The sequence below is a fragment of the Trachemys scripta genome, chromosome 19, assembly GCF_013100865.1.
Source record: "Trachemys scripta elegans isolate TJP31775 chromosome 19, CAS_Tse_1.0, whole genome shotgun sequence".
NCBI classification, from domain to species: domain Eukaryota; kingdom Metazoa; phylum Chordata; order Testudines; family Emydidae; genus Trachemys; species Trachemys scripta.
The window spans coordinates 18,285,986-18,310,749 of NC_048316.1; the positions used below are offsets into that span (position 1 = coordinate 18,285,986).

Here is a 24,764-nt window from a genome sequence, read left to right on the forward strand (position 1 = left end):
CCCGACTGAGTCCTGCCTGCTCGGGGCCAGGCCGGACTCTTACTCACCCCGGCCCTGCGCTTCCCCTGAGTCTCCCGGGCCTCCCTCCAGCACTTGCGGAGGGAGGGGGAATGGTGAGCCCGGGGAAGAGGCGGGGATTCGGGGAGGGAACCAATCGGGGGAGGAGGGGGCGGAGTCAGGGAGGAGAGGGGGGGTGCGAGCACTTCCGGGCTCCAGGCTCCGGCACATTTCCTTGTTTGTCCCGCGTCCCGACCGACGTGCAGTCGGGACGCGGGACAAACAAGGAAATGTGCCGGAGCCTGGAGCCCGGAAGTGCTCGCACCCCCCCTCTCCTCCCTGACTCCGCCCCCTCCTCCCCCGATTGGTTCCCTCCCCGAATCCCCGCCTCTTCCCCGGGCTCACCATTCCCCCNCAGCGTGCGCGCTGCTGGGTCCCTGCAGCAGGCCCCGGCTCGGGGGGTTCGGAGGCGCCGCAGCCGCGGAGCGCCATGGCCGCTTCCTCCCCCGCGGCAGTGGGAGCTGCAGCAGAGGCTGCTCCCGAGTCCCGCTGCCCGGGGGTGAGAACAGCCGCCGCCTGGCCCCGCGGGCCGCCCCCCTCCTCGCCCTACCATCCGACTGAGTCCTGCCTGCTCGGGGCCAGGCCGGACTCTCACTCACCCCGGCCCCGCGCTTCCCCTGAGTCTCCCAGGCCTCCCTCCAGCACTTGCGGAGGGAGGGGGAATGGTGAGCCCGGGGAAGAGGCGGGGATTCGGGGAGGGAACCAATCGGGGGAGGAGGGGGCGGAGTCAGGGAGGAGAGGGGGGGTGCGAGCACTTCCGGGCTCCAGGCTCCGGCACATTTCCTTGTTTGTCCCGCGTCCCGACTGCACGTCGGTCGGGACGCGGGACAAACAAGGAAATATCGGGACAGTCCCGATAAAAATCGGGATGTCTGGTCACCCTATCCTTTGATGCTACACAGTACCTCATTTGCCTTCAGTGGGCCATCTTGTATGCAGGGTCATCACTCTACCTTAAATTAATGCTTCTTTTACTGTTTGGTGAGTTACACCAAGGTTTACAATGGAAACACTCACTATAACTTTATACCATGGGCTATTGAGGTTGTAAGTGAGATCAATACACACAGCATCCTGCAGGCATTTTATAACGTCTAAACACTAAGCACATTCTTATCAACTTAACATCCAATATCTATTCTGATAATACTAACACACAGATAAGCCAGACTGGTTTCCCAGCTATGAATTTGTAACTGTTCAGTGCGGCCTGGGGCTTTGGAATGAGCTGGCACCTGGTCTGCCATCATCACATGGACAATTATAGATAATCTATAACAATCATTCCCCCAATGGGATAGTTTTCCTAAACCCCATCTCTTAGTGAATATAACCTCTCAGTTCTTCCCAGGATAGAGTCCCCCGTCCTGTAAGTATGGCCTGCATTCTTTGTTCTGAGATGCATACATTTATATTTACCCATATTAAATTGCACAAAATTTACTTACAATCAGTTTACCAAGAGATCTGGATCACTCTGAATCAGTAATTTGTCCTCTTTATTATTTACCACTCCCCTCAATTTTTGTATCATCTGCACACTTTATCAATGATGCTTATGTTTTCTTCCAGGTAATTGATAAAAATGTTAAATAGTGTAGGCCAAGAGCCAATCCATGCAGGACCGCACTGGAAGCACACCTGCCAGATGGTGATTTTAAGAACAAGAAGTGTAATTCATAGATTAGAAGGCCAGAAGGGACCAGTGTGTTCATCTAGTCAGACTTCCTGTCTAACACAGGCCAGAGAATTTACCTGAATTAATTCCTGTTTGAATTAGAAGGTATTTTTAGAAAACATCCAGTCTGGATTTAAAAACTGTCAGTGATGGAGGATCCATCACAACTCTCAGTAAATTATTCCAATGGTTAATTATCCTCATTCTTGAAAAATTGCACCTTATTTCCAGTCCGAATTTATCTAGTTTCAATTTACAGCCATTGAATCATGTTATATCTTTGTCTGCCAGACCCAAGAGCCCATTTTCAAATATTTGTTCCCCACATAGGTATTTATAGATTGTAATCAAGTCACCCTTTAATCTTCTCTTTGTTAAGCTAAATAGATTGAGCTCCTTGAGTTTATCACTATAAGGCATGTTTTCTAATCGTTTAATCATTCTCATGGCTCTTCTCTGAACCTTCTCCAATTTATCAACATCCTCCTTGAATTGTGGGCACTAGAATTGGACACCTGTTCCAAATACAGAGGTAAAATAACCTCTCTTCTCCTACTTGAGACTCCTGTGTTTATATATCCATGTAATTAGGAATAAGAATTACATCAGAGGGCCACACTAATCTCCAGAAGCTTCTGGTAGTTTGCCTCTTCTTTCCCAGAGCCCTGCTCTCCTTTCCACACATCCAAGCGCTTCCCACTGAAGTCACAGAGAAACACTCATATTTTCCTGTGAAGGAGTCCTGCATCAGAAAGGGAAGTGTGGAGTTGTGCTCCTCAAAACTGGATGTTGTTGTTACTGGGTTATCCAGAGGATAACCAAGACTATGGGAGGGCTTAGAGTTCAGCTGGTCCTGGATACACTCGAGACAGTCACCTGTCCTAATATGACACTGATTCTGACCAGCCCAGGAGACTGAAGAACCCAGATCTCTTCCTTCCTACATTCCTAGACTCTCTTCCCTACACCTACAGGTCACTGAGGTTAAGACATATACACTCCCATCCATGCCATCCCCACAGACCTTCTCCAGCGCATCCTTCAGGACTGGGATTGGGTGGTCCAGTGGTACAGGTTCTGGATAGCGGGGACACATCTGAATTGCTTCTGATCTCACCTCCATTGCAGATGGGCCTGGAAATAGTTCCAGAGAGGAGGCTGGTTGAGTGGATGGGTTTGCTGACATGTTTTACAGAGAGGATTACTCAGAATGCAGAAGTGCAGATGAGGCCACAAACCTTACAGAGCTTGCCATCCACAGCTGGGAAGAGGCCTTGTGTAAAGCAAAGGAGGGGGCTGACAGACCTACGACTCACACAGAATTTCAGCACATGACATGTTGTTGGTGCAGTTTCAAATCTACCCCAGCAAGGTACCGAGTACATGAGGGAAATCCTTGACTGAGGGTGCTAGTGACAGCAGCTGACAGAGCATCGTTGACACAGGGCTCAATCCTGGTCCTACTGAAGTTAGTAGGAATTTGCTGTTGAGTTCAGTGGGACCAGGTTGTGTCCCAAAGTAGGGCACTGTGACTCCATAGGGAGGGAAGGAAGCAGCAAACCGAAATAAGCTTTTCCAGTAAATATTGTGAATAATGCCCAAAAGTGACCTGGATGCCTAAGGAAACAAACCAGCTCCAAAACAGGACACATGGGGCCACCCACAGAAGACAGCTGACCATCTGCCAGGCCAGGGCAAAATCAGGGGCCCAATAATTTTCCTTCTCATTTTAAATTTTTGGTGCAGAGGAAGAACACTCATTTCCCAATGAAAATGGGAATCCTCCTACCAGGGGCCAATATTTGCCCATCTGATTCCAATGAGCTTCTGAAGCACAGCTCCCCAGCCCTGCACACTATAAAGAAAGTGCCTGTGATTTCCCCTTCTTTTACCCCTCTGGGGTGGGTATGTGCCATGTTATGGTGCTGTGTAGCAGAGGAGAAATGTCACTGCAGAACCTACAGGCCGCGACCATTGTAGACCAATGACCATGATACCGCAGGCAGATTCTGGCCAATGCAGCCCCATAAGAAGAAAGTGAGATCCAGACTCAGAGATGAGTCCAAATGAGTTTAGAAGGAGTCTATGTTGGTGTAATACCTTCTTCTGACCTCTTCAAAGTGTCTCTCTGTAACTCCCTGGACTCCCTTAGCCTTACATCCACTTACCAGTGTATGAATTACATCCCTGCACGTGCTGCCTCTGAATCTGTCCCACTCCGTTTCCAATAACCGAGTGTGAGGAATCTATGGGGTCTAAGCTGGCATGACCCATATGGCAAGAGGCCAGGAGAGAAGAGTAACAGGTAACGCTGCTAGCAGGAGAAGGTACGCAAGTGTACATTAAAGTAACTACCCACAGCTTTACATGCACATTCTGATCCCTCTTTAGGATGTAAATTACTCCAGCGTGGTTTTAGCAGGTATAAGGGAATCCAGCTAGGTGTAGGGGGACTGATCATGCCCCACCTTTACTCACCACCCCTGACTTTGCTTCTGAGTGTAGCACCTGACTTCCTGAGGCAACCCTTTCTTATCATCACTGGCAGGTTCGCTTTCTTTTTCATTTGGAATCTCATTCACACCTGTTTGACCCTTCCATCTCATTGAACCCACTGGGCAATTAGGTTGTGTGTAATGAAATACAGGCCCTGAGTGCACGGGGACGGGGGAGGGCTGTATCTGGGTCCAACCAACTAACTGTAGCGCTCAACTCTGCAGCTGATTCAGACAATCACCTCTTGATGTCAATGGCATCGGGCCTCTGGGTTCTGAGACCCATGGTGGGCAGGCTGATTGCCAGATACTCACCGGGCTCCTCCTTGGGGAGGCTGTACTGCCACAAGAAGCAGCCCATCATGGCCACAGACAGCAGGAAAAAGAAGATTAGTGCCACATGGATCCACTTCACTTCCATCATCGAGAGCCTAAGGAGACTCCTCCCTCTGGAGGCCTGCTGCAAAGAAGAGACATGGGGGTTTCAGTGGTAGTGTTTATAGGACAGAGAGAAAGAGAGAGAGAGGGGAACTGCCTCCCGTGCTTATAAATTAGGTATGTACATGAACTACAGGTAAGGACACGAGTTCCTGGTGCAATCACTGTAGCATTAATAGCTTATAATGTGTCCAGCTGAAGTGCCACAAAATTCTGTGACTAATCTATGCCACCATTGATGCAGCTGGTGCTGGAAGTCGCTTAAAAGCTGGTTTGGGTTTCAGTAGGTGAGCTCATGCTATTAAATCATGCCCTGCCTGGGACAGAATAATCATGGCTCATTCCCAGTATCCCCACCACACCTTCAGTCTGAGTCATGCCGTGTGCAATGTCGTTTGCATGCAAGATGTACACACACAAAAAGTTGCATCAAATTGTCCGCACTCTCACTTCTCTCTAATCAGGATAGACTGAGCCACTCCCTGGGGACTATACTACAGCCTGGTCTCCTCCCCAGGACTGGAATCTAGGATGGCTGATTCAGGATTTCTCCCAAACCTATTGGTGCATGGGCCATTTCTCATGTAACAAGGGAACTAAGAAAGCCACGGTCAGACTTGCAGGTCCCTTTCTCACCCTCTGGCCCGTGCGACTGAGGATCCTAGACCCCATCAGCACTTAGCCCCTTTCCCCCCTCCAAAGCTCACAGGGCACTTTCTGAATGTGAACAGATGTTTGTTACGAATATTTTGTGAAACCTTTTGGTCTATTTCAAACATTTCCACAGCAGATTTTGAAGCTGCATAGTGCTCTGGGCTCCTCCATCCCTAAGTGGGAAGGTAACAGGTCTTGTCCCTTATCGCTGCCTGTGTCAGCCATGTGTCCTGACATCACCCATCCTGGTGCATGCTGGATGGACCAGAGAGCTGACAGCCAGAATACTTGCATTCTCCATGCTCCAACTGCCTGAGCAAGGACAGCTCTCACCTGCCAGGGGAACAGCCATCAACACTAAAGAAAGCCGCATGTACCAGAAAAGTACCCCATTCTGGATCGGTTACAGACCCAGTTTCCCACAGGAACTGGGGGGGGGGGGGACAGCATGCACCAGGAAGGATGACGTCAGGTCATCTGTCTGATGGAGGCAGCAAGAAGGGGGGGGAGGGTGAGGGTGAAGGGCAGGAAGGGGTGAGGAGGGAGAACAACATACAGAGGAAGGACAAAGGCCATTCAGTCCAGATGGTCTGGTCTTAAAGAACAAGAGAAGATGGTGATGGAAAGAGGATAAATAGATCAGGAGAAGGAGAAAAGAGAAGCCAGGGCCACATTGAGAGACAGCAAAGCCCTGAGCTACACAGAAACGTACTGTGCCCTAGCTGACAGGAGCAAAGGCTCACATGGGTGGAAGGAATTGATCAGACCCTATGCTGCTATCAGCCAGGTCCATTGCTAGGGTCCCACTGCCCCACCACCTCCTGCAATCCTGAGTGACAAAGCTCGCTCTTACCCGTCTGTTAGTCCATGCTGGAGAGCTGCTCCTCAGAGCTGCAAAGAGATGCCATGTTCCTGCTGCAGGAGCTGAGAGTGCAGACCAGGGCCCTCACTTTTCATTTTTAGCTCCCACATGGTAAAGCTGCCTTTTCACCGATGCACTCCTGCCCAGCCTGTCTCCTCCTGGCTTCTTCCCCCACCCCATGGCTGCCGGTGACTCCCAGGGCCCTGACGTCAGAGTGAAATGGGATTTTCTTGGTTTTAATCTTTGGGGATTACCTCCTCCTCCAATCTGCTTACTTAATGCACTTTGGACTTTCGCAGCCCACTAGACATTGATCTAAAAAGTGATGGGCGCCCAAACCCTTCTCACCTGACTCCACCTTTGTTCACCTCCCCTGGCAGGCAAGAGCCCTGCATCTCCAGTCCCATCTCTTCACCCACCAGTCCCACTGCAGCACCAGCGACTATGTCCTGCTTTCCAAACCCAGAGACAAACGGTCCTTACATAATAACATGAATGGGACACCTCTTGCCATCGACTGGGATGCTGAGCACTTAAATCTGACTGACTGCACAGAACTATTCATTCTCCATGGGATTTACAGAAAATGAGTTACCCACAAATAACTCCCAACCCAGTCTGTGGGGAAACACACCCTTCTACCCATCTCTTCTTATTCATCAACAGAGAAAGAGAGAGAAGGAAAGCCCTGGCTGGGATGATTTAGTTGGGAATTGGTCCTGCTTTGAGCAGGGGGTTGGACTAGATGATCTCCTGAGGTCCCTTCCAACTGTGATATTCTATGAAAAAAGAGAGATTCCATACAATTCCAGTCCCAAGTGGGAGAGGAGACCCCCTGGTGCTCAGTACACTTTCAGTCTCACTGTGGTGTGTGTATGTGTGTGTGTCTCTCTCTCTCTCTCACACACACACAGTCAGGGAGAGACAAACCCCAGGGTGATTTGATCCATGTCCCATTTTCTCTGAGCCCCCAAATTTTGGGGAGAGGTTCAGATAAGTCGCCCTCTATTAAACCCCTCTCTTTCACCGCGCAGGGTAATATTTCCCTGTGTCCCTCCCAGTGAATTATCACTCACACTTCTGTGTGTCACTTAGCCGGTGACAGACCTTATCACAAGTTATTAAGGTCCAACAGGATTCACAGCCCCCGTCGGTACCATCCTCAGATGATGTCTCAGTCACACAGGCCACTGCCAGGAAGCACAAAATGTGCTGGATGTAGCTGATCTTAAGTGTGGCAACAGCAGAGCAGAGATCTGCCAGCCACCGTCTCGCCATGCTCCAAGCTGCAACCTCCCGTCCCAGGGAGGAGCTGCTTGGCCTCTCTGGCAGTGTCTGGAGTGAGCTTCGCTCTCTAGCTGACTCTTCCTTTGTCTGTGTTTCTCTGTCCATTTAACCCAATCAGAGCTGCCAGAAAGTGTAATTCACCCCCCCCCTCCACCCAGCAAGAAGATTACAGCTACAGGACCAGAGTGGAATTTGCTTTTCACTCTCTCAGGGTTGAAAGTGCCCGTGAGATTGAATATTAATTCTGTCTAATGCTTATCTGCCATGTGTGTGAATTGGGGCTGAAACCAGCTGGGCTTTGCAAACTATTTATAGTATCTTCATCTCCTCTTGGCATCTGCGCGGGGAGGCGATTAACCCCTGTGATGGACAGCATCTCCATGTCTGTGGCACGTAGCTCACTCACACAGCACCAGTGCATTTACAAGACACAGGAGGAGCAAGCCCAGATGAGCAGAGACAGGGGACACAGCGGGGTCGATCCTGCTCTCATGTCCACCAGAGCTAGTGAGGAATAACCCCATTCGAGTCAATGGAGTTGTAGTGCTGTAAGCAGGAGAATCAGGCCCAGCCCTTTGTTGGTGAGCTACACACTTTATTTGGATACAACAATGTCAGACTATTTCCTCTCCATTGGCCTGGGATCTGATGCTGACAATCAGCAGCCAAGGGAATGGGAGCAGTGAAGAGGCGGTGGATGTTGGGAAGGTTCAGCCTTACCCGTATCTGTAACCCTTCCATGGCTGATTAGGAGTCGTTTCTCATCACCAGCGCTGGTGGGTTTTCGCAAGTCCAGGGCTGGAAAATCCTATGAGCAGGGAACAAAGGGTTAGAACAGGGAAAAAAGAGAGGGATCGCAGGGCGAGACTGAGCAAGGGGAAGAGAGAACCCAGATGCCAGAGTATGGAAAGTGAGGGCAGGAGAGCCCAGCGCTAGGGGATGAAGCAGGAAAGAGGGGATTGCTCCAGAAAATAAGCTGGACCCTAGGGCCAGAGCTCAGAGATTGCATCTTCACACCGTCTGCTTCTCTCTGGTTTTGCATGATACCAGCCCACCCCCTAAGCAGTGGCTCTCAACCTTTCCAGACTACTGTACCCTTTTCAGGAGTCTGATATGTCTTGCGTACCCCCAAGTTTCACCTCACTTAAAAACTATTTCCTTACAAAATCAGACAAAAATGTCACAGGACACTATTACTGAAAAATTGCTTCCTTTCTCATTTTTACCATATAATTATAAAATAAATTGAATGTAAAATGAATTGAAATATAAATATTGTATTTACAATTCAGTGTCTAGTATATAGAGCAGTATAAACAAGTCATTGTCTGAAATTTTAGTTTGCACTGACTTCTCTAGAGCTTTTTATGTAGCCTGTTGTAAAACTAGATAAATATCTAGATGAGTTGATGTCCCCCTGGAAGACCTCTGTGTACCCCCAAGGGTACATGTACCCCTGGTTGAGAACCACTGACCTAAGGGAACTAGCCAGCAATACAGAGTCCTTTTCAAATTGCCCAGGCCCCTTTCCCTCCTGCTGCCAGGACCCTGCCCGCAAAGTCCCTTGGCTGGTGGCAGCTCCCTCTCCCTTCCCCCCACAACTCCCCCAGAGAATTAGAGCACAGAGTTCTTCAAGGCTGAAACTTCCCCACTGGTCGAGGTGTGACATGATCCTTCATCCCATCCAGGCCCTGCAGGGGTGGTTAAACCCCTCCTCTCCCCTGGCCTCTCTCTGCAGGACATTTACTGAACCTGAAGAGACATGAACCCATCTCAGCTACCTATGATTAGAGAAGCCAAGATGGAGGCATTGATCTGGGTGCTCTCAGGGCTGGGGGCAGTGTCTCAGGCTCCAAGCGCACAAGGGACCATAATATCACTGCCCCTCAAGCCACCAAAGCTTCCCTCCTCTCCTGTCCTTACTTCCCATTAGCAGTGATTTCCGCAGTGGGTAAAAGAACCTTGGAAAGCTCTTACCCGCCTAGCTGCTGTCGTCCTCCAGGTTCCAGTGCTGATGAATTTGGGGCTTTCCTGCTGCTGCAGATGTTGTTAAGAGTGGCTGGAGCACTAATCCCAGCAGGCAGCCTCTCAGTGCAGATTATTCCCTCTGCCTCACCCTTGCGTAGGGGATGGAACATCTGTCCAGGGAAGCTGCCAAAGAGTGGCATTGCTATTCTCATGGAATGCAACAAGGGCAGAGTGGGGATTGCAGGAGTGGCTGGTTTTAACATGCCACAGGGATGAAACATTCATTAATCCCCAGTGCACACTCTTGGGAAGCTCTTTATAGATACCCCTGGTGCTGGGGCAGAGGGGCGGGAAGTAATCTGCCCGAGGCCACATGCAGAATCAGTGGCGGAGCCAGGCCCTGAACCCAGGAGTCCTGATTCCCCATCCCTTGTGCTCACTCTTAGGCCATGTCCACACAACGAGCTAGGGGTGTGATTCTCGGCTCGTGGACACAGCCTGAAACCGGTGGGTATGTACTCGGCATGACTCAGCCATGCCTCTGCTGCCACTACCCATGCTACCATAGCTACACGGATATCTGTATTCCCGTTAGTTCAGTGTACCTAAGCAGAGGACTCACACCCCCATCCCATAGTGTAGACTGACCCATAGATGATCCTCCCTTCGTACACTTCAGAATCCAAGGGGCTCCAGTCTTGCTGCCCTCCAGCAATGAAAACAGAGGAGCTGAATGCCCTTCCTCAACTATGCTGGGCCTGCTGCCAGTGGGGCAATGCATAGGGCCATTCCTTCCAGAGAGGAGAGTACAGACAACATTTTCAAGTTGCTGATTAATGTGTATGGGGAATGATGGACCCAGATGCCATCCTGATGTGATAGGACTAAGGGATGATGATTTAAGACATGGAATGAAGAGGAGATTCAAGGAGCAGCCTACATTGACTTTTCCTGACCTGATGAGGGAAGACTTTGAGGGTCTGAGGAGGATGAAAAGAATATTGAAGAAGTTGGAAATAAAAGTTAGAGGAAAAAAATGAAGGCGTTATCCAAGCTATCCTGGTGGATTTGGAGAATACAAGCACGGTCTTGGAGAGTTTGAACAAAGGCTTAGTGATCAACAAGAAGAGCTGTTTAAAACAGTGCATCAATCAAATATTTCACTGACACCAAAAGCAAACAATGCATGCTGAGGGGCAGAAAATGTCAGGACATCTCTATTAAGAGATAACTAGGACAACCTAGTTTGCTGTGGATGCCACAAGTCCGATCACATCTGGAGAGAATCCCCACGTAACTGAAAGGATCAAGGAAGAATTTCCTCTCCTGATAGGGAGAGATTTGAAGTTCCAAATTCAAGCGAGGGCAGAAGAAACTCTCGAAAAGGGGATGAGACACCCACTACTTTGTCTAGGGTGGGTTTACAATGACTAGAACTATGGACAGTCCCCGGATAGAGGAAAAGAAAGCCAGAGCTTTTGGAGCCAGCCCCATTGTGGAAGTGGCGATTGGAGGGGTGCAGACATGGTCTTTACATAACATAAGGTCTGAAGTCACCACCATGAAGGCAAGTTACTTTTATAAGAACTTTGAAAGACCTCATGCTATAGGGGATGCCCACTTGGTAAAGTTGATAGCAGCTAACAGAGTAGATACGCCTGTAATTGGGTGTCTGGAGGCAGATATCCAGTGTTTAGGGCAAGTATTGCCTCAGAAGTGCATTTTCTTTGCCCAGGCTGGTTATGAGTGTCTGGAAGATGCCATCATCGGAGTTGCCATTATCCTAGGAAATGACTGTCCTGAAGGATGTAGATGGACTCTTTGGACACTATTGCAGCTTTCAGGAGGACTCTACCACAAGGAGAGCACCACACATCTGGGCAAAAATGAATGTTCAATGTCAGAAGATTTGACAGCCAGGCAGGATTGGACAGGTACATGGAGGATTTTCCTCTGCTCAGAGCCCATTTCTGAAACACTGGCTGCTCTACTGTGCCACTGCCTCTTCGCCCCTAACAGAGCAACCCCGTCCCCAGGCACCTCCCCTCAGAGAGTACGGGCTGGAGAATAGCAAACTCCATCTCTAGGAAGACTATGGATTTTGCTAACAAAACCAACACCACTTGAGCCAGGCCAGGGTGACAAACCGTCTGTAGTCCCCTGACTGCTGCTGTGCAAGGACTCTCTTTTCTCAGTTCCATCTCCAACATGGAGTTGCAGGAGGAAGTTTCCTGGCAGAGGTGTTGGGGTGGACAGGTGAAAGTGAGTCTAGCATGGAGCGTGTCCTGTGGATTGCTGGGAGGTACTTGTCATGGTTAGCTGTATTGTTTGGGGGAGATGCAGCAGGTGACTGGGGAGATGTTTCTTTGGGTTTACTCAGCACTGTTATGATGTCCGTGCAGCTTCTGCCATTTGGGCACAGCCCAGAGCTCTCCGTCAGGGTTTGTGTGGGCCATTAGCGCCAGTAAAAGGTGTGAACAAGTCCTGGTGCCCCGTGTGGGAAGAGGAGGAGCTCTCTAGGGCCTGGGAGGGGCTTGGTGGGGAATGGGGTTATTTATTAGTGTCCAGAACAGTGGCAGAAAGATCCTCCTGATTCAATGCGTGCACTCCTCCACTGCCGCCGCCGCCTCCTCCTCGCCCTGCCAAGGGCACCAACTGCCTGCACCACCACCCTCCGCCTGCCACCACAAACAAATCTTAAACCTAGCCCAGTGCAGAGAGGAGGCCTTGGAATGGGGATGAGGAGTAAACTCACCCCACCCTCACCCTGCTGCATCAGTTCCTGTCCCTTGGGGCTGGGGCGCTCCCCTTCACACCGCAGCGAGGCGGGATTAGGGTTGCAGTGTCAGAATAAAGGGTGCTGCTGTGAGTGGTCAATGCCACCAGGTCACAGTGCTCTAACCAGGGAGCCAGGCCACCCCTGCAGGAGGGGTTTCTGAGGGTGCAGTTGCACCCAGGAAGCCCTGCTAAAGCCATCGCTGGTCCAAACTAAGCCTCTTGCGGTAGGTCTGAAAGGAGATTCCCTCATTTGGGGGAAGCGGTGGATGTGCTATCAGCTGCCCTGCATCTGTATAGATCACAGCTGCACGTAGCCCAGGGGTCCCTGTTCTATTTCACACAAGCCTCAGAAGTCTGCAGGGGGCCTAGATTTTTACTAGGCCATTTCCAAGCTCCCTTGTTAACTGCCTGCTGGCAGGCAGTTCCCTGATAATGGGTATCGCCTCTGGAAATTGCAGTCCCATGGCAACAAGGAGTTTAATTGCTGTTATTGCTAAATGGAAGACATGGCTCTGGTAATCCACCCCTTGTCTCTAGCACAGTCCCTTAGAAACAGTCCTGTGATTCTTGTCCCTACTGAAGCACTGGACGGGGACGGACGGACACACACACACACTCCTCTTCAGAAGCAGCAGCTCCCCACGGGCCACGTCCAGGAGGCTGCTGCATGTTTTCCTCACCCATGGGATCTTCCACAGCTTCAACTGCCGCAGGCTTAGAAGTGCATCAGTGATGGGAGCATGAAGTCCAGGCAGAGGGTTTTCGGCCCTATGAGCAAGCAGAGCTGTGTGAGTACCACACCTGAGGAGAGCATGGGCAACAGGATGGAATCCCCTCACCCCAACACCCCTTCCACTACGGGACCAGTGGAGAAGAGCATGAAAGTGAACAGGGAGCCGTCTTCTTTCCATCTGCCTTGCAAATGCAGTGAATGATAGGCACGTAGGCTGAGTGGCTGTGACAGTCACTGCGGAGCATGCTGAGGGGTCTGGGTCTCGTCAGACACTTGTGCAATTTCACTGTTCCCAGAAAGGCCAGGCTGACAAGCTCCATCTCTGAGAGACAGTCACACCCCCTCTGTGCTCTCCAGATCCATCTCCCAGTGCTTGCATTGATCACTAGTGACTCCCAGGTGCTGTCTTGTTCATTCATCTCAGCCTACACATCTCTGAAAGGTCAACAGGTTTCAGTGAATTAATAGGAGGTGCTGTTCTCTGCAGCAGTTCTTCTGCAGGCAGCCACACAGCCCCTCCATCTCTGGCATTGGCAGCAGTGGGTATGTTTGCCAAGAGCACTGGCCGCCATTGGCCACAGCAGGCCTCACCATGGAGCCATGGCCTGCACTTGCCAGTGGTCTCCACCTGTGGGATCCAATTGAAATGAATTCAAAACCCTAAATGTTCCCAGATGAAAGGCCTGCACCAGTGCCAGACAGGGGCGACAGGTTTGTATAATTTTTGGTGGTGCTCAGAACAGGTCCAAGTTCCACCTCGTCCCATACCTGCCTTGTAAACCAATATATATATATATTTTAAAATAATGTAAAAAAAAGTGGGAGGATGAGGGCTCTGGCTGGGGTGAGGGCTCTGGGGTGGGGCTGCGGATGAGGAGTTTGGGGTGCAGGCAGGCTGCCCTGAGGCTTGGGCCAGAGAGGAGGACTCCACAGTCCCCCCAGCCCTCTCCCCTCCACAGTCCCCACAGCTCCAGGGGAGGGGCCCCCTTCTTCCCCCCAGCAGCACACTCACCCGGCAATGTCACTGCACGTGTTCCTAGGGGCCAGGCCCCTCCAGGTCCAGGAAGCCCCGTCGCCTCCCCTGCAGTGGGTGCTGGCGGGGGGAGGGCTGCCCGCATGTGCGCGCCTCCCTTCCTCCCTCCGCTGCCTCAGCCTGTTGCTGGTGGGCTCCCTTTTGTAGTCAGCAGCAGCCGGAGAGGGAGCGCAGCACGGAGCGGCAGGGCAGCTGCCCGCAGCCCAGGGCGCAGGCATGGACACTCCGGGGGAGGCGTGTGGGGGAGGGGCAGCAGGCAGGGTTGGGGGAGAGACCCAGCCCCAAACATTGGTAGAATCGGGCCCTTATACCCTGAATTTGCTGGAGCATGGGCACCAGAGGCCCATATAACACGCCACCCGTGGTGCCAGAGAGGCCTTCCTCTGCTTGTTCGTTCCCAAAGGAGATGAAGTAGACCCCCCACAATAACTCTGCTTTCACTGTCACCCAGAGCGGATGTTAAACAGGTTGCCTTTCAAGAGATTGCAATTTTCCCCCCCCCCACATCACAAATTGGAATAAAAGTCAAAATTTTGACATTTTTTGAGGAAAAAAATGTGTTGGGAAAATTGAAAAGTTTTGTTGCATTTTTGACTTTTCTATTTTTAGATATTTTTAACACAAAAAATTTGTTTTGAACCAAAAAAAAATCAAAAGATTTAATCCTGAAAATGTCAAAGCAGGACATTTTCAAAGTGCTTCTTTAAAATATTTTTTGAATGGAAAAATCCATTAAACTAATACGTTCCTGCCGGAAGAGTCGACTTTGACAAATTGGCATTGTCCAATGAAAAACATTTTATCAGAACATCTGTCACCAGCTCTAACTGTCCCCCGTGGCTCACCAACCTAGGGCTTCATCTACACTCAGAGCTGGGGTGTGATTCCCAGCGTGTGTAGACACCACACTAACTCATCCAGCTAGCATAGTAACAACAGATGCAGGAGCATGGGCAGCAGCGAGTGGCAGAATGGGCGCTGTGCCAGATACCAACCTGCCTGAACTCTGTGGATATGTACATATTCATCATGGGCTGCTGCTCGCCACTGCCAATGCTACCATGGCTATCCTTCAATACAGCTCGGCATTGTTCTCTTCCTTCTTGTCCTGCCGCCATCACTTCAGAGTATTCTCCTACTTCTAGGCAAGCTGCGGCTGAAGAATATTCCGCTGCTCCCGCATCATCTGCTTGGTGGCGTGACAGCCAAAGTCCAATGCCGAATTGGTCTGGCTTAGGCTGCTGTGATAAAGTCTAAGCAGCTGCTGCGTCTTCCAGCTTGTCACCGTAGCGGTGTGTGCATTGTTGGGGCTAGGCTGGCAGCCAGCAATTTGAAAATGGCTTGAACCCACCCAGAAAGAAGGCCTGGGGCAGAGAGCTTGGACAGATGGGATTTTTTAGAAAAATTAGAACCCACTTGACATGCTACAATTCACAGCAAAAATAACCCCAGACTGCACCCTGCTTAGTGGCGAAGCAAAGGACAGGGGGACACCCCCAAGAATGCCATGCAAAGCAAGGCTGTGTGTTCACATGATGAGTAGGGCCCTACCAAATTCACATCCATTTTGGTTAAAGTCATAGGATTTTAAAAATCATAAATTTCACAATTTCAGTGTTGTAACTCTTTGGTTTCGGACCCAAAGGGAGGCTGTGCAGGGGTCACAAGGTTATTGAAGGGGGGTTGCCGTATTGCCTTCAGAGCTTGGCGGCGAGACAACAGTGGGGTAGGGGGTGCAGGGCCGGCTCCAGGCACCAGCCCAGCAAGCAAGTGCTTGGGGCGGCCAAGGGGAAGGGGCGGCACATTAGGCTCTTCAGCGGCAATTCAGCAGCAGCTCCTTCCCTCGGCAAGGGACCCGCCGCCGAATTGCTGCCGAAGAAGAAAGCAGCGTGGTGGAGCTGCTGCCGATTGTGACTTTTCTTTTTTCCCCCCTCCACCGCTTGGGGCAGCAAAAACCCTGGAGCCGGCCCTGATGGGGTGGTTCTGAGGGGGGAAAAGTTGGACTGGAGGGAGCTGAGGGGAATGGGGAGTTTTGGAGGGGGGATTCAGGGGAAGGGTTGGTTTGGAGGGAGCTGAGGGGGACAGGGAGGTTCTGAGCTGGGAGGGGTTGACTTGGGTTGGCAGGGCCGAGTGCAGGTGGAATACAGTCAGCAGGAGAATGTGTATGTGTGTTCATGTGCATCTGTGTGCCTGTGTGTGTGCACATGTGAATGCATGCATGAATACCTGTGTGTGCAGCTGGACAGGTGTAAGTTGCTACCTGCAGCCTCTCCAGCTATTTTGATGCCCACTGCCAGTGCCGTTTGCTACCCAGGCTGTCTCAGAGCAGTACAGTGACTGTGGCAGATGTTTTCCACCCTAGGGTCACGAACACTGTGTTCAGAAATCATGACACAGTACCCCAAATTCATGAGATTTGCTTAAAAACATAACATTTTAAAAAGTAACCACCTTCTGGTTTGGGCACCTTCAAGGTACACTAGGCTCATGTTTTCCAGCTTTTCTCTGCAACTAGGAGATCTAGAAACCTGCCTTTTAAAAATAAAAGCGGAGATTCTCCTCTCCTCACCTGACTTCAAGAGCTGGGGCTTTAAGGAAGACATCAAATATTGCAATACTTGTGATAAAATCATGGGGTCTTTTTGCTTCCTGCTGTGCAGCCACCAGAGGTGGACAGAGGCTAGAGTCTAGCATCTCATTTAAGGATCAAGAATGAGCTCTCAAAACTGGAGACTCTCATACAAAACCAACCTTCCACACAAACTTCCACATGGCTGGACTCTGCAAAAACGAGACAAGCCATTTACAACGCACACTTTACTTCTCTACAGAGGAAAAAGGACAGTAAACTATCAAAACTCCTACATGCCATGGGGGCTACAACAGTGGTGCCCTTAACTCACCCAACAATATTGTTAATTTATCCAACCACACACTTAGCCCGGCAGAAGAGTCTGTCCTATCTCAGGGGCTCTCTTTCTGCCCCATGACCCCCAGGCACAAGATACAGTTCTGTGGTGATCTGGAAGCCTACTTTCGCCATCTCTGACTCAAGGAATATTTTCAACACACCACTGAACAGTGCACTGACCCACAAGAACCCTCCTATCAACACTACAAGAAGAAGAATTCTATGTGGTCTCCTCCTGACGGTTGAAGTGACAGACTGGACTTCTACATAGAGTGCTTCCACAGATGTGCACGGGCTGAAAGTGTGAACAAATAGCATCACTTGCCCCATAACCTCAGCTGTACAAAACTCAATGCCATCCACAGCCTCAGAAACCACTCTGACATTATAATCAAAGGGACTGACAAAGGAGTCATCATGAACAGGTTGGATTATGAACAGGAAGCTGCCAGGCAACTCTCCAAGACCACATTCTACAGGCCACTATCCTCCAATCCCACTGAGGAGTAACAAAAGAAACTGCACTATCTGCTCAAGAAACTCCCTGCTATAGCACAAGGAACAAATCTACACAGACACACCCCCAGAACCCCGACCAGGGGTATTCTATCTGCTACCCAAGATCCACAAACCTGGAAACCCTGGACGCCCCATCATCTCAGGCATCGGCACTCTTACTGCAGGATTATCTGGCTATTTGGACTCTCTTCTCAGACCCTACGCTACCAGCTCTCCCAGCTATCTTCGAGACACCACCAACTTCCTGAGGAAACTACAATGCATTGGCGATCTTCCTGAAAACACCATCCTGGCCACCATGGATGTAGAAGCTCTTTACACCAATATTCCACATGAGGATGGATTACAAGCTGTCAGGAACAGTATCCCTGATGAGGCCATGGCACACCTGGTGGCTGAGCTTTGTGACTTTGTCCTCACCCACAACCACTTCAGATCTGGGGACAACTTATACCTTCAAGTCAGTGGCACTGCTATGGGTACCCGCATGGCGCCACAGTATGCCAACATTTTTATGGCTGACTCAAAACAACGCTTCCTCAGCTCTCGTCCCCTAGCGCCCCTACTCTACTTGTACTACATTGATGACATCATCATATGGACCCACGGGAAGGAGGCCCTTGAAGAATTCCACCTGGACTTCAACAATTTCCACCCCACCATCAACCTCAGCCTGGACCAGTTCACACAAGAGATCCACTTCCTGGACAATACAGTGCAAATAAGTGACGGTCACAAACACCACCCTATACCGGAAACCTACTGACCGGTATACTGACCTACATGCCTCCAGCTTCCATCAAGGACACATCACACGATCCATTGTCTACAGCCAAGCCTTAAGATACAACCGCATTTGCTCCAATCCCTCAGAGAGAGGGAAACTCCTACAAGATCTTTATCAAGCATTCTTAAATTAAAACTACAATATCCACCTGGGGAAGTGAGGAAACAGATTGACAGAGCGAGATGGGTATCCAGAAGTCACCTACTACAGGACAGCCCAACAAGGAAAATAACAGAACACCACTGGCCATCACATACAGCCCCCAGCTAAAACCTCTCCAGCACATCATCAACGATCTACAACCTAGCCTGGAAAACGATCCCTCACTCACAGACCTTGGGAGTCAGGCCAGTCCTCACTTACAGACAGCCCCCCAAGCTGAACCAAATACTTATCAGCAACTACACACCACACCACAGAAACACTAACCCAGGAACCAATCCCTGTTGCAAACCTCATTGCCTACTCTGTCCCCATATCTACTCTAGCAACACCATCAGAGGACCCAACCACATCAGCCACACTATCAGGGGCTCATTCACCTGAACATCTACTAATGTGCTATATGCCATGATGTGCCAGCAATGCCCCTCTGCCATGTACATTGGCCAATCCAGATAGTCTCTACGTAAAAGAATAAATGGACACAAATCAGACATCAGGAATGGTAACATACAAAAGCCAGTAGGAGAACACGTCAATCTCCCTGGACATTCAGTAACAGATTTAAAAGTATCCATCCTTCAACAACAAAAAACTTTAAAAACATACTTCAAAGAGAAACTGCAGAGCTAAAATTCATTTGCAAACTTCTCTTCATGTGCCAGTATATTTATGCCTGTATCTGTAATTTTCACTCCATGCATCTGAAGAAGTGGGGTTTTTTACCCACAAAAGCTTATGCACAAATAATGCTGTTAGTCTTTAAGATACCACCGGACTCCTTGTTGTTTTCATTTAAGGACTGGCTCTGCCCAATACAATCACCCAATGCTGGGTGTCTGCACACTGGGCTGACACTGCAGAGGAGTTCCTTTCCAGATGTGTGTGCACTGGGCTTCCCTTGGCAATGCCCTTTCTCGTCAGGCATTGATGCATTGGGATCCCATTGTCAGTGTCCCTTACCCTATTGACAGGGCCCCTGACAACCAAGGCCCCAAAGCCCCCAGGGTCCTTTCCCTGTGCAGAGGTAGAAACTTTTCCTCTGCGAGTCCAGAGCAGCATTTTTGGGTTGCCCCACTGTCAACATTCTCTTCACTCACATGATGGTGGGGTGTTGGGGGGCAAGAGGGCAGGTGACAGCAGCTTGTCACCATGTGGTAGCAGCACAGGACAGATTTCCCTGCTCACCAGCATGATGCCCAGAAGCACAGAACCATTTTCTTGATGCCTCAAAGACTCATTTTCAAGCCAGTTAAGAGCACAATTGTGTCTCTCACTCATACAGGCAGTTGCCATGATTGTGCACTGTAGAGGAGTGGACTCACTCCTGCAGCGCCTCCTGCTGGTCATCACCGGGAATTAGCTCATTTCAGTATTGGAGCACCCCCTGCAGGCCGTTGGTCCGCCTGTCCTCCGGCCCCTGGTGCCCTTTTATCTGGGGTGCTGCCCCCTGGCAGTACACCCCTCAGTACTAGGGTCTCCCCTCCCCAGGGAACCCCCACCCACTAACCCCACCTCCCCTCAGAATAAGGCCACTGCCAGTCACCAACTAGCCCCTGCTCCCTGGGGCAGACTGCAGTATAGGCCACTCATCACAGGCAAGGTTGGGTTTAGGACCTGCTGCCTTGGCCTACCTCTGGGCTGCCCTCTGCAACCCCCAGTACCTGTTGGCCTTATGCTAGGCCGCAGCCTGGGGCTTTCCAGGCTGGAGCTCCCCAGCCTGTCCCCAGCCCTGCTCCACTCAGGTACCCTGTCTCTAGCTTGCTGCAGCCAGGCCCTTCTCCCTCTGAAAGCAGAGAGAGACTGCTTGGCCTCTGTCTCCTTTTTATATAGGGCCAGCTGAGGCCTGATTGGGGTGTGGCCCAGCTGCGGCTGCTTCCCAATCAGCCCAGCTTAGCGCTCCCAGCCACAACCTTCCCCCAGGGCTGTTTTAAGCCCTTCAGGTCAGGAGCGGGGTAACCACCCCGCTACCTGCACATTGACACATTGACAGGAGGAAGAATTAATTATGGCCATTTGTGTGCAAAGGTATATGCTTTGCACACCAGGCTGTGATAACTACACGCTAGGTAGGGGCACAATTGCATGCCTAGTGTGTTTAACAATCAGGGCTATAAGGGAGTGCATGCCCAGCTTGGAGGGCCCGGACACTTCATTTTCTATGTGGTATTTGTGGTGGGTCACCTGGAAACCAGTTTACTGCTCCCACTGTACGGCCTGGAGCAGAGGAGAGCCTGGCACGTGCATGCAGAGGGAGAGCCTGTGGCACACGCAGGATCCGTGTGGGGTGGGCGCTTCAGGCCAGGAGTGGCAACAAAACCTGCGTCCAAGGGGAAAGCGCTGGGTCATGTGAAAGTGGAAGGCGAAGCTCCCGGGGCTCCTTGGCCCTGTCACCGTGCCCACCTGGGCAGAGTGAGTGCCGCCTGGGGTGAAGGCGGCCGTGGCAGGGGAGGGCAGGAAGCACTCTGAGCTGGCAGTGTGTGACACCCGCTTTGCACAGATGTAAGAGCTGACACAAGGAGTCTGCCCTGCCTGCCCAGTCAGCTCAGCGCTGCATTTCCTCCGGCAATCCTCGTCTGGCAAACTGTAGGGCTGTGCTGCCATCTGTGGGCAGAACACTGGAGCTTGAATTGGGAATTTACTGGCCATGGCCCCTTGCCGCAGACGGGAACGGTTACAGCCTGAGCAGCAGAGGGGACCCCCTCCTGCCTGACTCCTGACACCTTTGCGTTTCTGACTCACCCAGGCCATCCCCAGAGCCCTATGAATAACAGAGGCCGGGCCTTGTTCTAGGAGGAGCCCATCCCTTATTCCCTTCCAGCAGCTGGGCGTGGGGGAAGGTAGAGAACATGCACCCCCTTGTCAAAGAGAAAGGTACCGGGATATCTACAAGCATCTCCCCCTGCCAACAGGCCCCCAGATGCCAAAGACTTCAGGCAACAGCAGCCCACACTGCCTTGCCTCGGGGCTCTTTAAATGGGTCAGCAGCAGGTGCCTGGATGAAATTACCCCTCATTTTATTGCCAAGGAGCGGCTGTCTGGGCCCTTCCCTGTGGCTAACAGCAGGGTTTTGCAGTGATGACTTGATGGCTTAATCCTGCATTTTTTATTAACCCCTCATGTGCCTCTCCCATGTGCCTGCTGTTGTATTCATTTCAAAGGTGTTAACATGACCCTATCACTGTACAACACTCAACGGTTAAACCTGGCGGGGGGTTTCCAGTACAGAGACCTTGGTCTGCTTAGTCCTATGGCAAACACACTATTAAACACCTTGAAAACCTTTTATTAAAGATACAGGAAAAACAGTTGAAGCAGTTGAAATGTTAAGCATTAAGTAAGACTTGCATTTTAACATATCCCTTATTCCTTTTCCCTTTAGGGTTCTTATAGGGAACCCTTCCCCCAGTTTGACATCCTTTGAGGTGGTGTTAAAGATGGTAAAAACTGTCTGGAGGTGGGGGGAGTTACTTGGAACTGCTAGCTGGTTAAGTCTGTTTCTTGAAGGCAAAACAAGACAAACACACAAAAGGGGAGAGGAAAGAAAAGCAAAGAGAGAAAATGCAGCTTCGGTCTCTGGTGCTGACTCTCACTTGCAGCTTCACTTCCGGAGGAACTCAGGAACAGCACAAAGTCTGATCAGCCACTCCGAGACCTGGCAAACTTGTACCACTGTTGGGTTGTTTAAGTCATTGTTTTTAACTGCCTCACTGATCGCAGCCGCCTCACAGCAGTGTTGCAACATAAACAGACGTGACTGGTTGAGCCAGACTCTTCTTCAACAGGAGGCAAAAAGAGCAAGAGGAGAAAGAGAAAAAATGAGGCCAGGGAAGGAAAAGGACACATGGGAGAAGGGGGTGACAGCAGGAACCCAAGTCTCACATCCTGGATGGGGTTCGGGATTTAGCTGGTCCAGTGGAGGTGGCGACGTCATCTGGGTCCCTCTCTCTGGCCTAGTCTTGTCAGCATGTCTCTCCAGATCCAGCCGACAAAGCCCAGCAGTGTCATGGTGGATCCTGGGGTCCCAGAAGATGGTGGGGCTGGCAGGCATGAGAGTGAAGCTCACTCCTTTCAGTCCCACTCATTTCCACCAACCAGCTAATTTGAACCTCTCCCAGGTATCTTTTAAGGACCCCAAGAGGGAGAGATGGGCAGAATATTTCATCCACCGATTATGCCTAATTTCCAACATACCAATTTTAGTTATTGGTTTCTGGTTCCATTCTCCAGTCTCTGTCTTCCTTTGTATCTTTTTCTAAACAATTTTCTATAACAGCCAGAGCTGGACTTCCGTTACCTTGGACAATTTAGAGTCCAGGCCTCTGCACACCACTGCCCAGGCCACACACTATCACAAATAGCCAGGCAGAGGGCAGAGCATGGGGCCGGGTTAGTGTGGCTATGGCAGGAAAACAGGGAGAAAGACAGCTCTCGGGGTGCTGGAGGCTAGAGCTGTGCAAAGAATTCTGCCCCCCACTCTGGCACCTGGGGCTCGGTCTGGTCTGAACATCGAATTGCTGCAGGCAATGGCCGTTTGGGACAGGGGACTGGTGGCCAAGTGTGGACTCGCAGCTTTCCCAGATCAGACCCTGAGCAGCTCAGCAGGGCAGTTTGGTTCAGACCTCTCTGTTATGTAGGGCGAACAGCAGGGAACAATCCCACTCATTTGTGCTTCAACACACAGTTTTGTTCCCTTCCTGTGGACAGTCGTTAGCCCGTCATTTATGTAATGGCTCGTTATGGATAATTGGGGCAGGCGCCTCCACAGGTATTACACCTGGTTAGTGATTGTTCTGTCGAGAGTGTCTGCTCAGTTAAATGGCACTTACTGTTCTTTCATTCTGTGTTAATATTCACAACTATTAGCCAGACCACAGTTTCGGGGGATTACTCAGTGCCTGAAGGACCCTGACAGCAGTTGGTTGGGGTTGGGATGGGCTTTTACAACTGATTTCGGGTGACTGTGATTGTGTCCAGGACACTTGCTGTCTGAACCATGAGTAACCCCATGGTTCAAAGAGGTCATTGCAGGAGGGGTGTCTGTTTTAGTATAGTTCAGTATGTGATGGCACAGTTATTTCACTTTGTTTTCCCTGAGATCTGTTCTGTCAAACCCATAGGGTAGTTTATTCACTCTTCCCCCCTACTTCCAGTTAATAAAGTTACCTGTTATTTCTGTGCACCTTGCCCTTTCAACATGTCTCTGATTTACTTATATTCACATATACCTGGATAGGGAGGGGTTGGTGGGGTCTGGGACTCTGTGGGGACACTGGGGGCACCGATAGGACCTTGAGGTTCTTTGCCCCAAATGGTTACACAACTCAAGGCACAGAATGGTGGGGCCCAAAGTTGAAGTGGGGACAATGGTGGCTGTTCTCAGTGGTGGCAGATGACAGAACAAGGAGTAATGGTCTCAAGTTGCAGTGGGGGAGGTCTAGGTTGGATATTAGGAAACACTATTTCACTAGAAGGGTGGTGAAGCACTGGAATGGGTTACTTAGGGAGGTGGTGGAATCTCCATCCTTAGAGGTTTTTAAGGCCCGGCTTGACAAAGCCCTGGCTGGGATGATTGAGTTGGGGTTGGCCCTGCTTTGAGCAGGAGGTTGGACTAGATGACCTCCTGAGGTCTCTTCCAACCCTAATCTTCTATGATTCTATGATTCTAAAACCTGAGTGAAGGGTCCATATATAAGTGAAGGAAACAAACAGATGTGGTATATCTTGACTTTAGTGAGGCTTTTGATACTGTCTCACAAGACCTTCTCATAAACAAAGTAGGGAAATACAACCTAGATGGAGCTAGTATAAGTGGGTGCATAACTGGTTGGGAAACCATTCCTAGAGAGTAGTTATCAGTGGTTCATAGTCAAGCTGGAAAGGCGTAGCAAGTGGGGTTCCACAGGGATCGGTTCTGGGTCTGGTTCTGTTCAATATCTTCATCAATGATTTAGACAATGGCATAGAGAGTTTGTGGATGAAACCAAGCTGGGAAGGGTTGCACGTGCTTTGGAGGAGAGGATTAAAATTCAAAATGATCTGGACAAACTGGAGAAATGGTCTGAAGTAAATAGGATGAAATTCAATAAGGACAAATGCAAAGTACTCCATTTAGGAAGGAACAATCAGTTGCACGCATACAAAATGGGAAATGAACTGCCTAGTATTGCATTCTTACCCCATACATGTCTTGAAGCCTATGTGTCTGGGGTTTAGCTGTGGATGGTATAGGGATTCTGGCACAACCATGGGCATGGACCCCTGTCCAGATGCCGGTGTAGATGTACCTTAAAAGTGACTTCATTTCACAATGTGCCCTTTAATGGCACTTAATTCTGCATGTGGAGACAAAGAATTCCTCAGCTCCCTCTTTCCCAATCCACCTCCCACCACCACCTGTTC

The 24,764-nt window shown here is 50.4% G+C and overlaps 1 protein-coding gene across 1 annotated transcript in view; it reads right to left on the minus strand.

Annotated features, from left to right (window-relative positions):
• The window catches only part of LACTBL1 (lactamase beta like 1), a 29,948-nt gene extending 22,486 nt beyond the window's left edge, over positions 1–7,462 (minus strand). The window contains exons 1-3 of the mRNA XM_034753669.1: positions 7,292–7,462; positions 4,546–4,690; positions 2,760–2,869 (exon numbers count right to left, since the gene is read on the minus strand). Of these exons, the coding sequence (XP_034609560.1) occupies positions 2,760–2,869; positions 4,546–4,690; positions 7,292–7,462 (426 nt within the window). The remainder of the gene's footprint in view (positions 1–2,759; positions 2,870–4,545; positions 4,691–7,291) is intronic.
• Between the last annotated feature and the right edge of the window lie 17,302 nt (positions 7,463–24,764).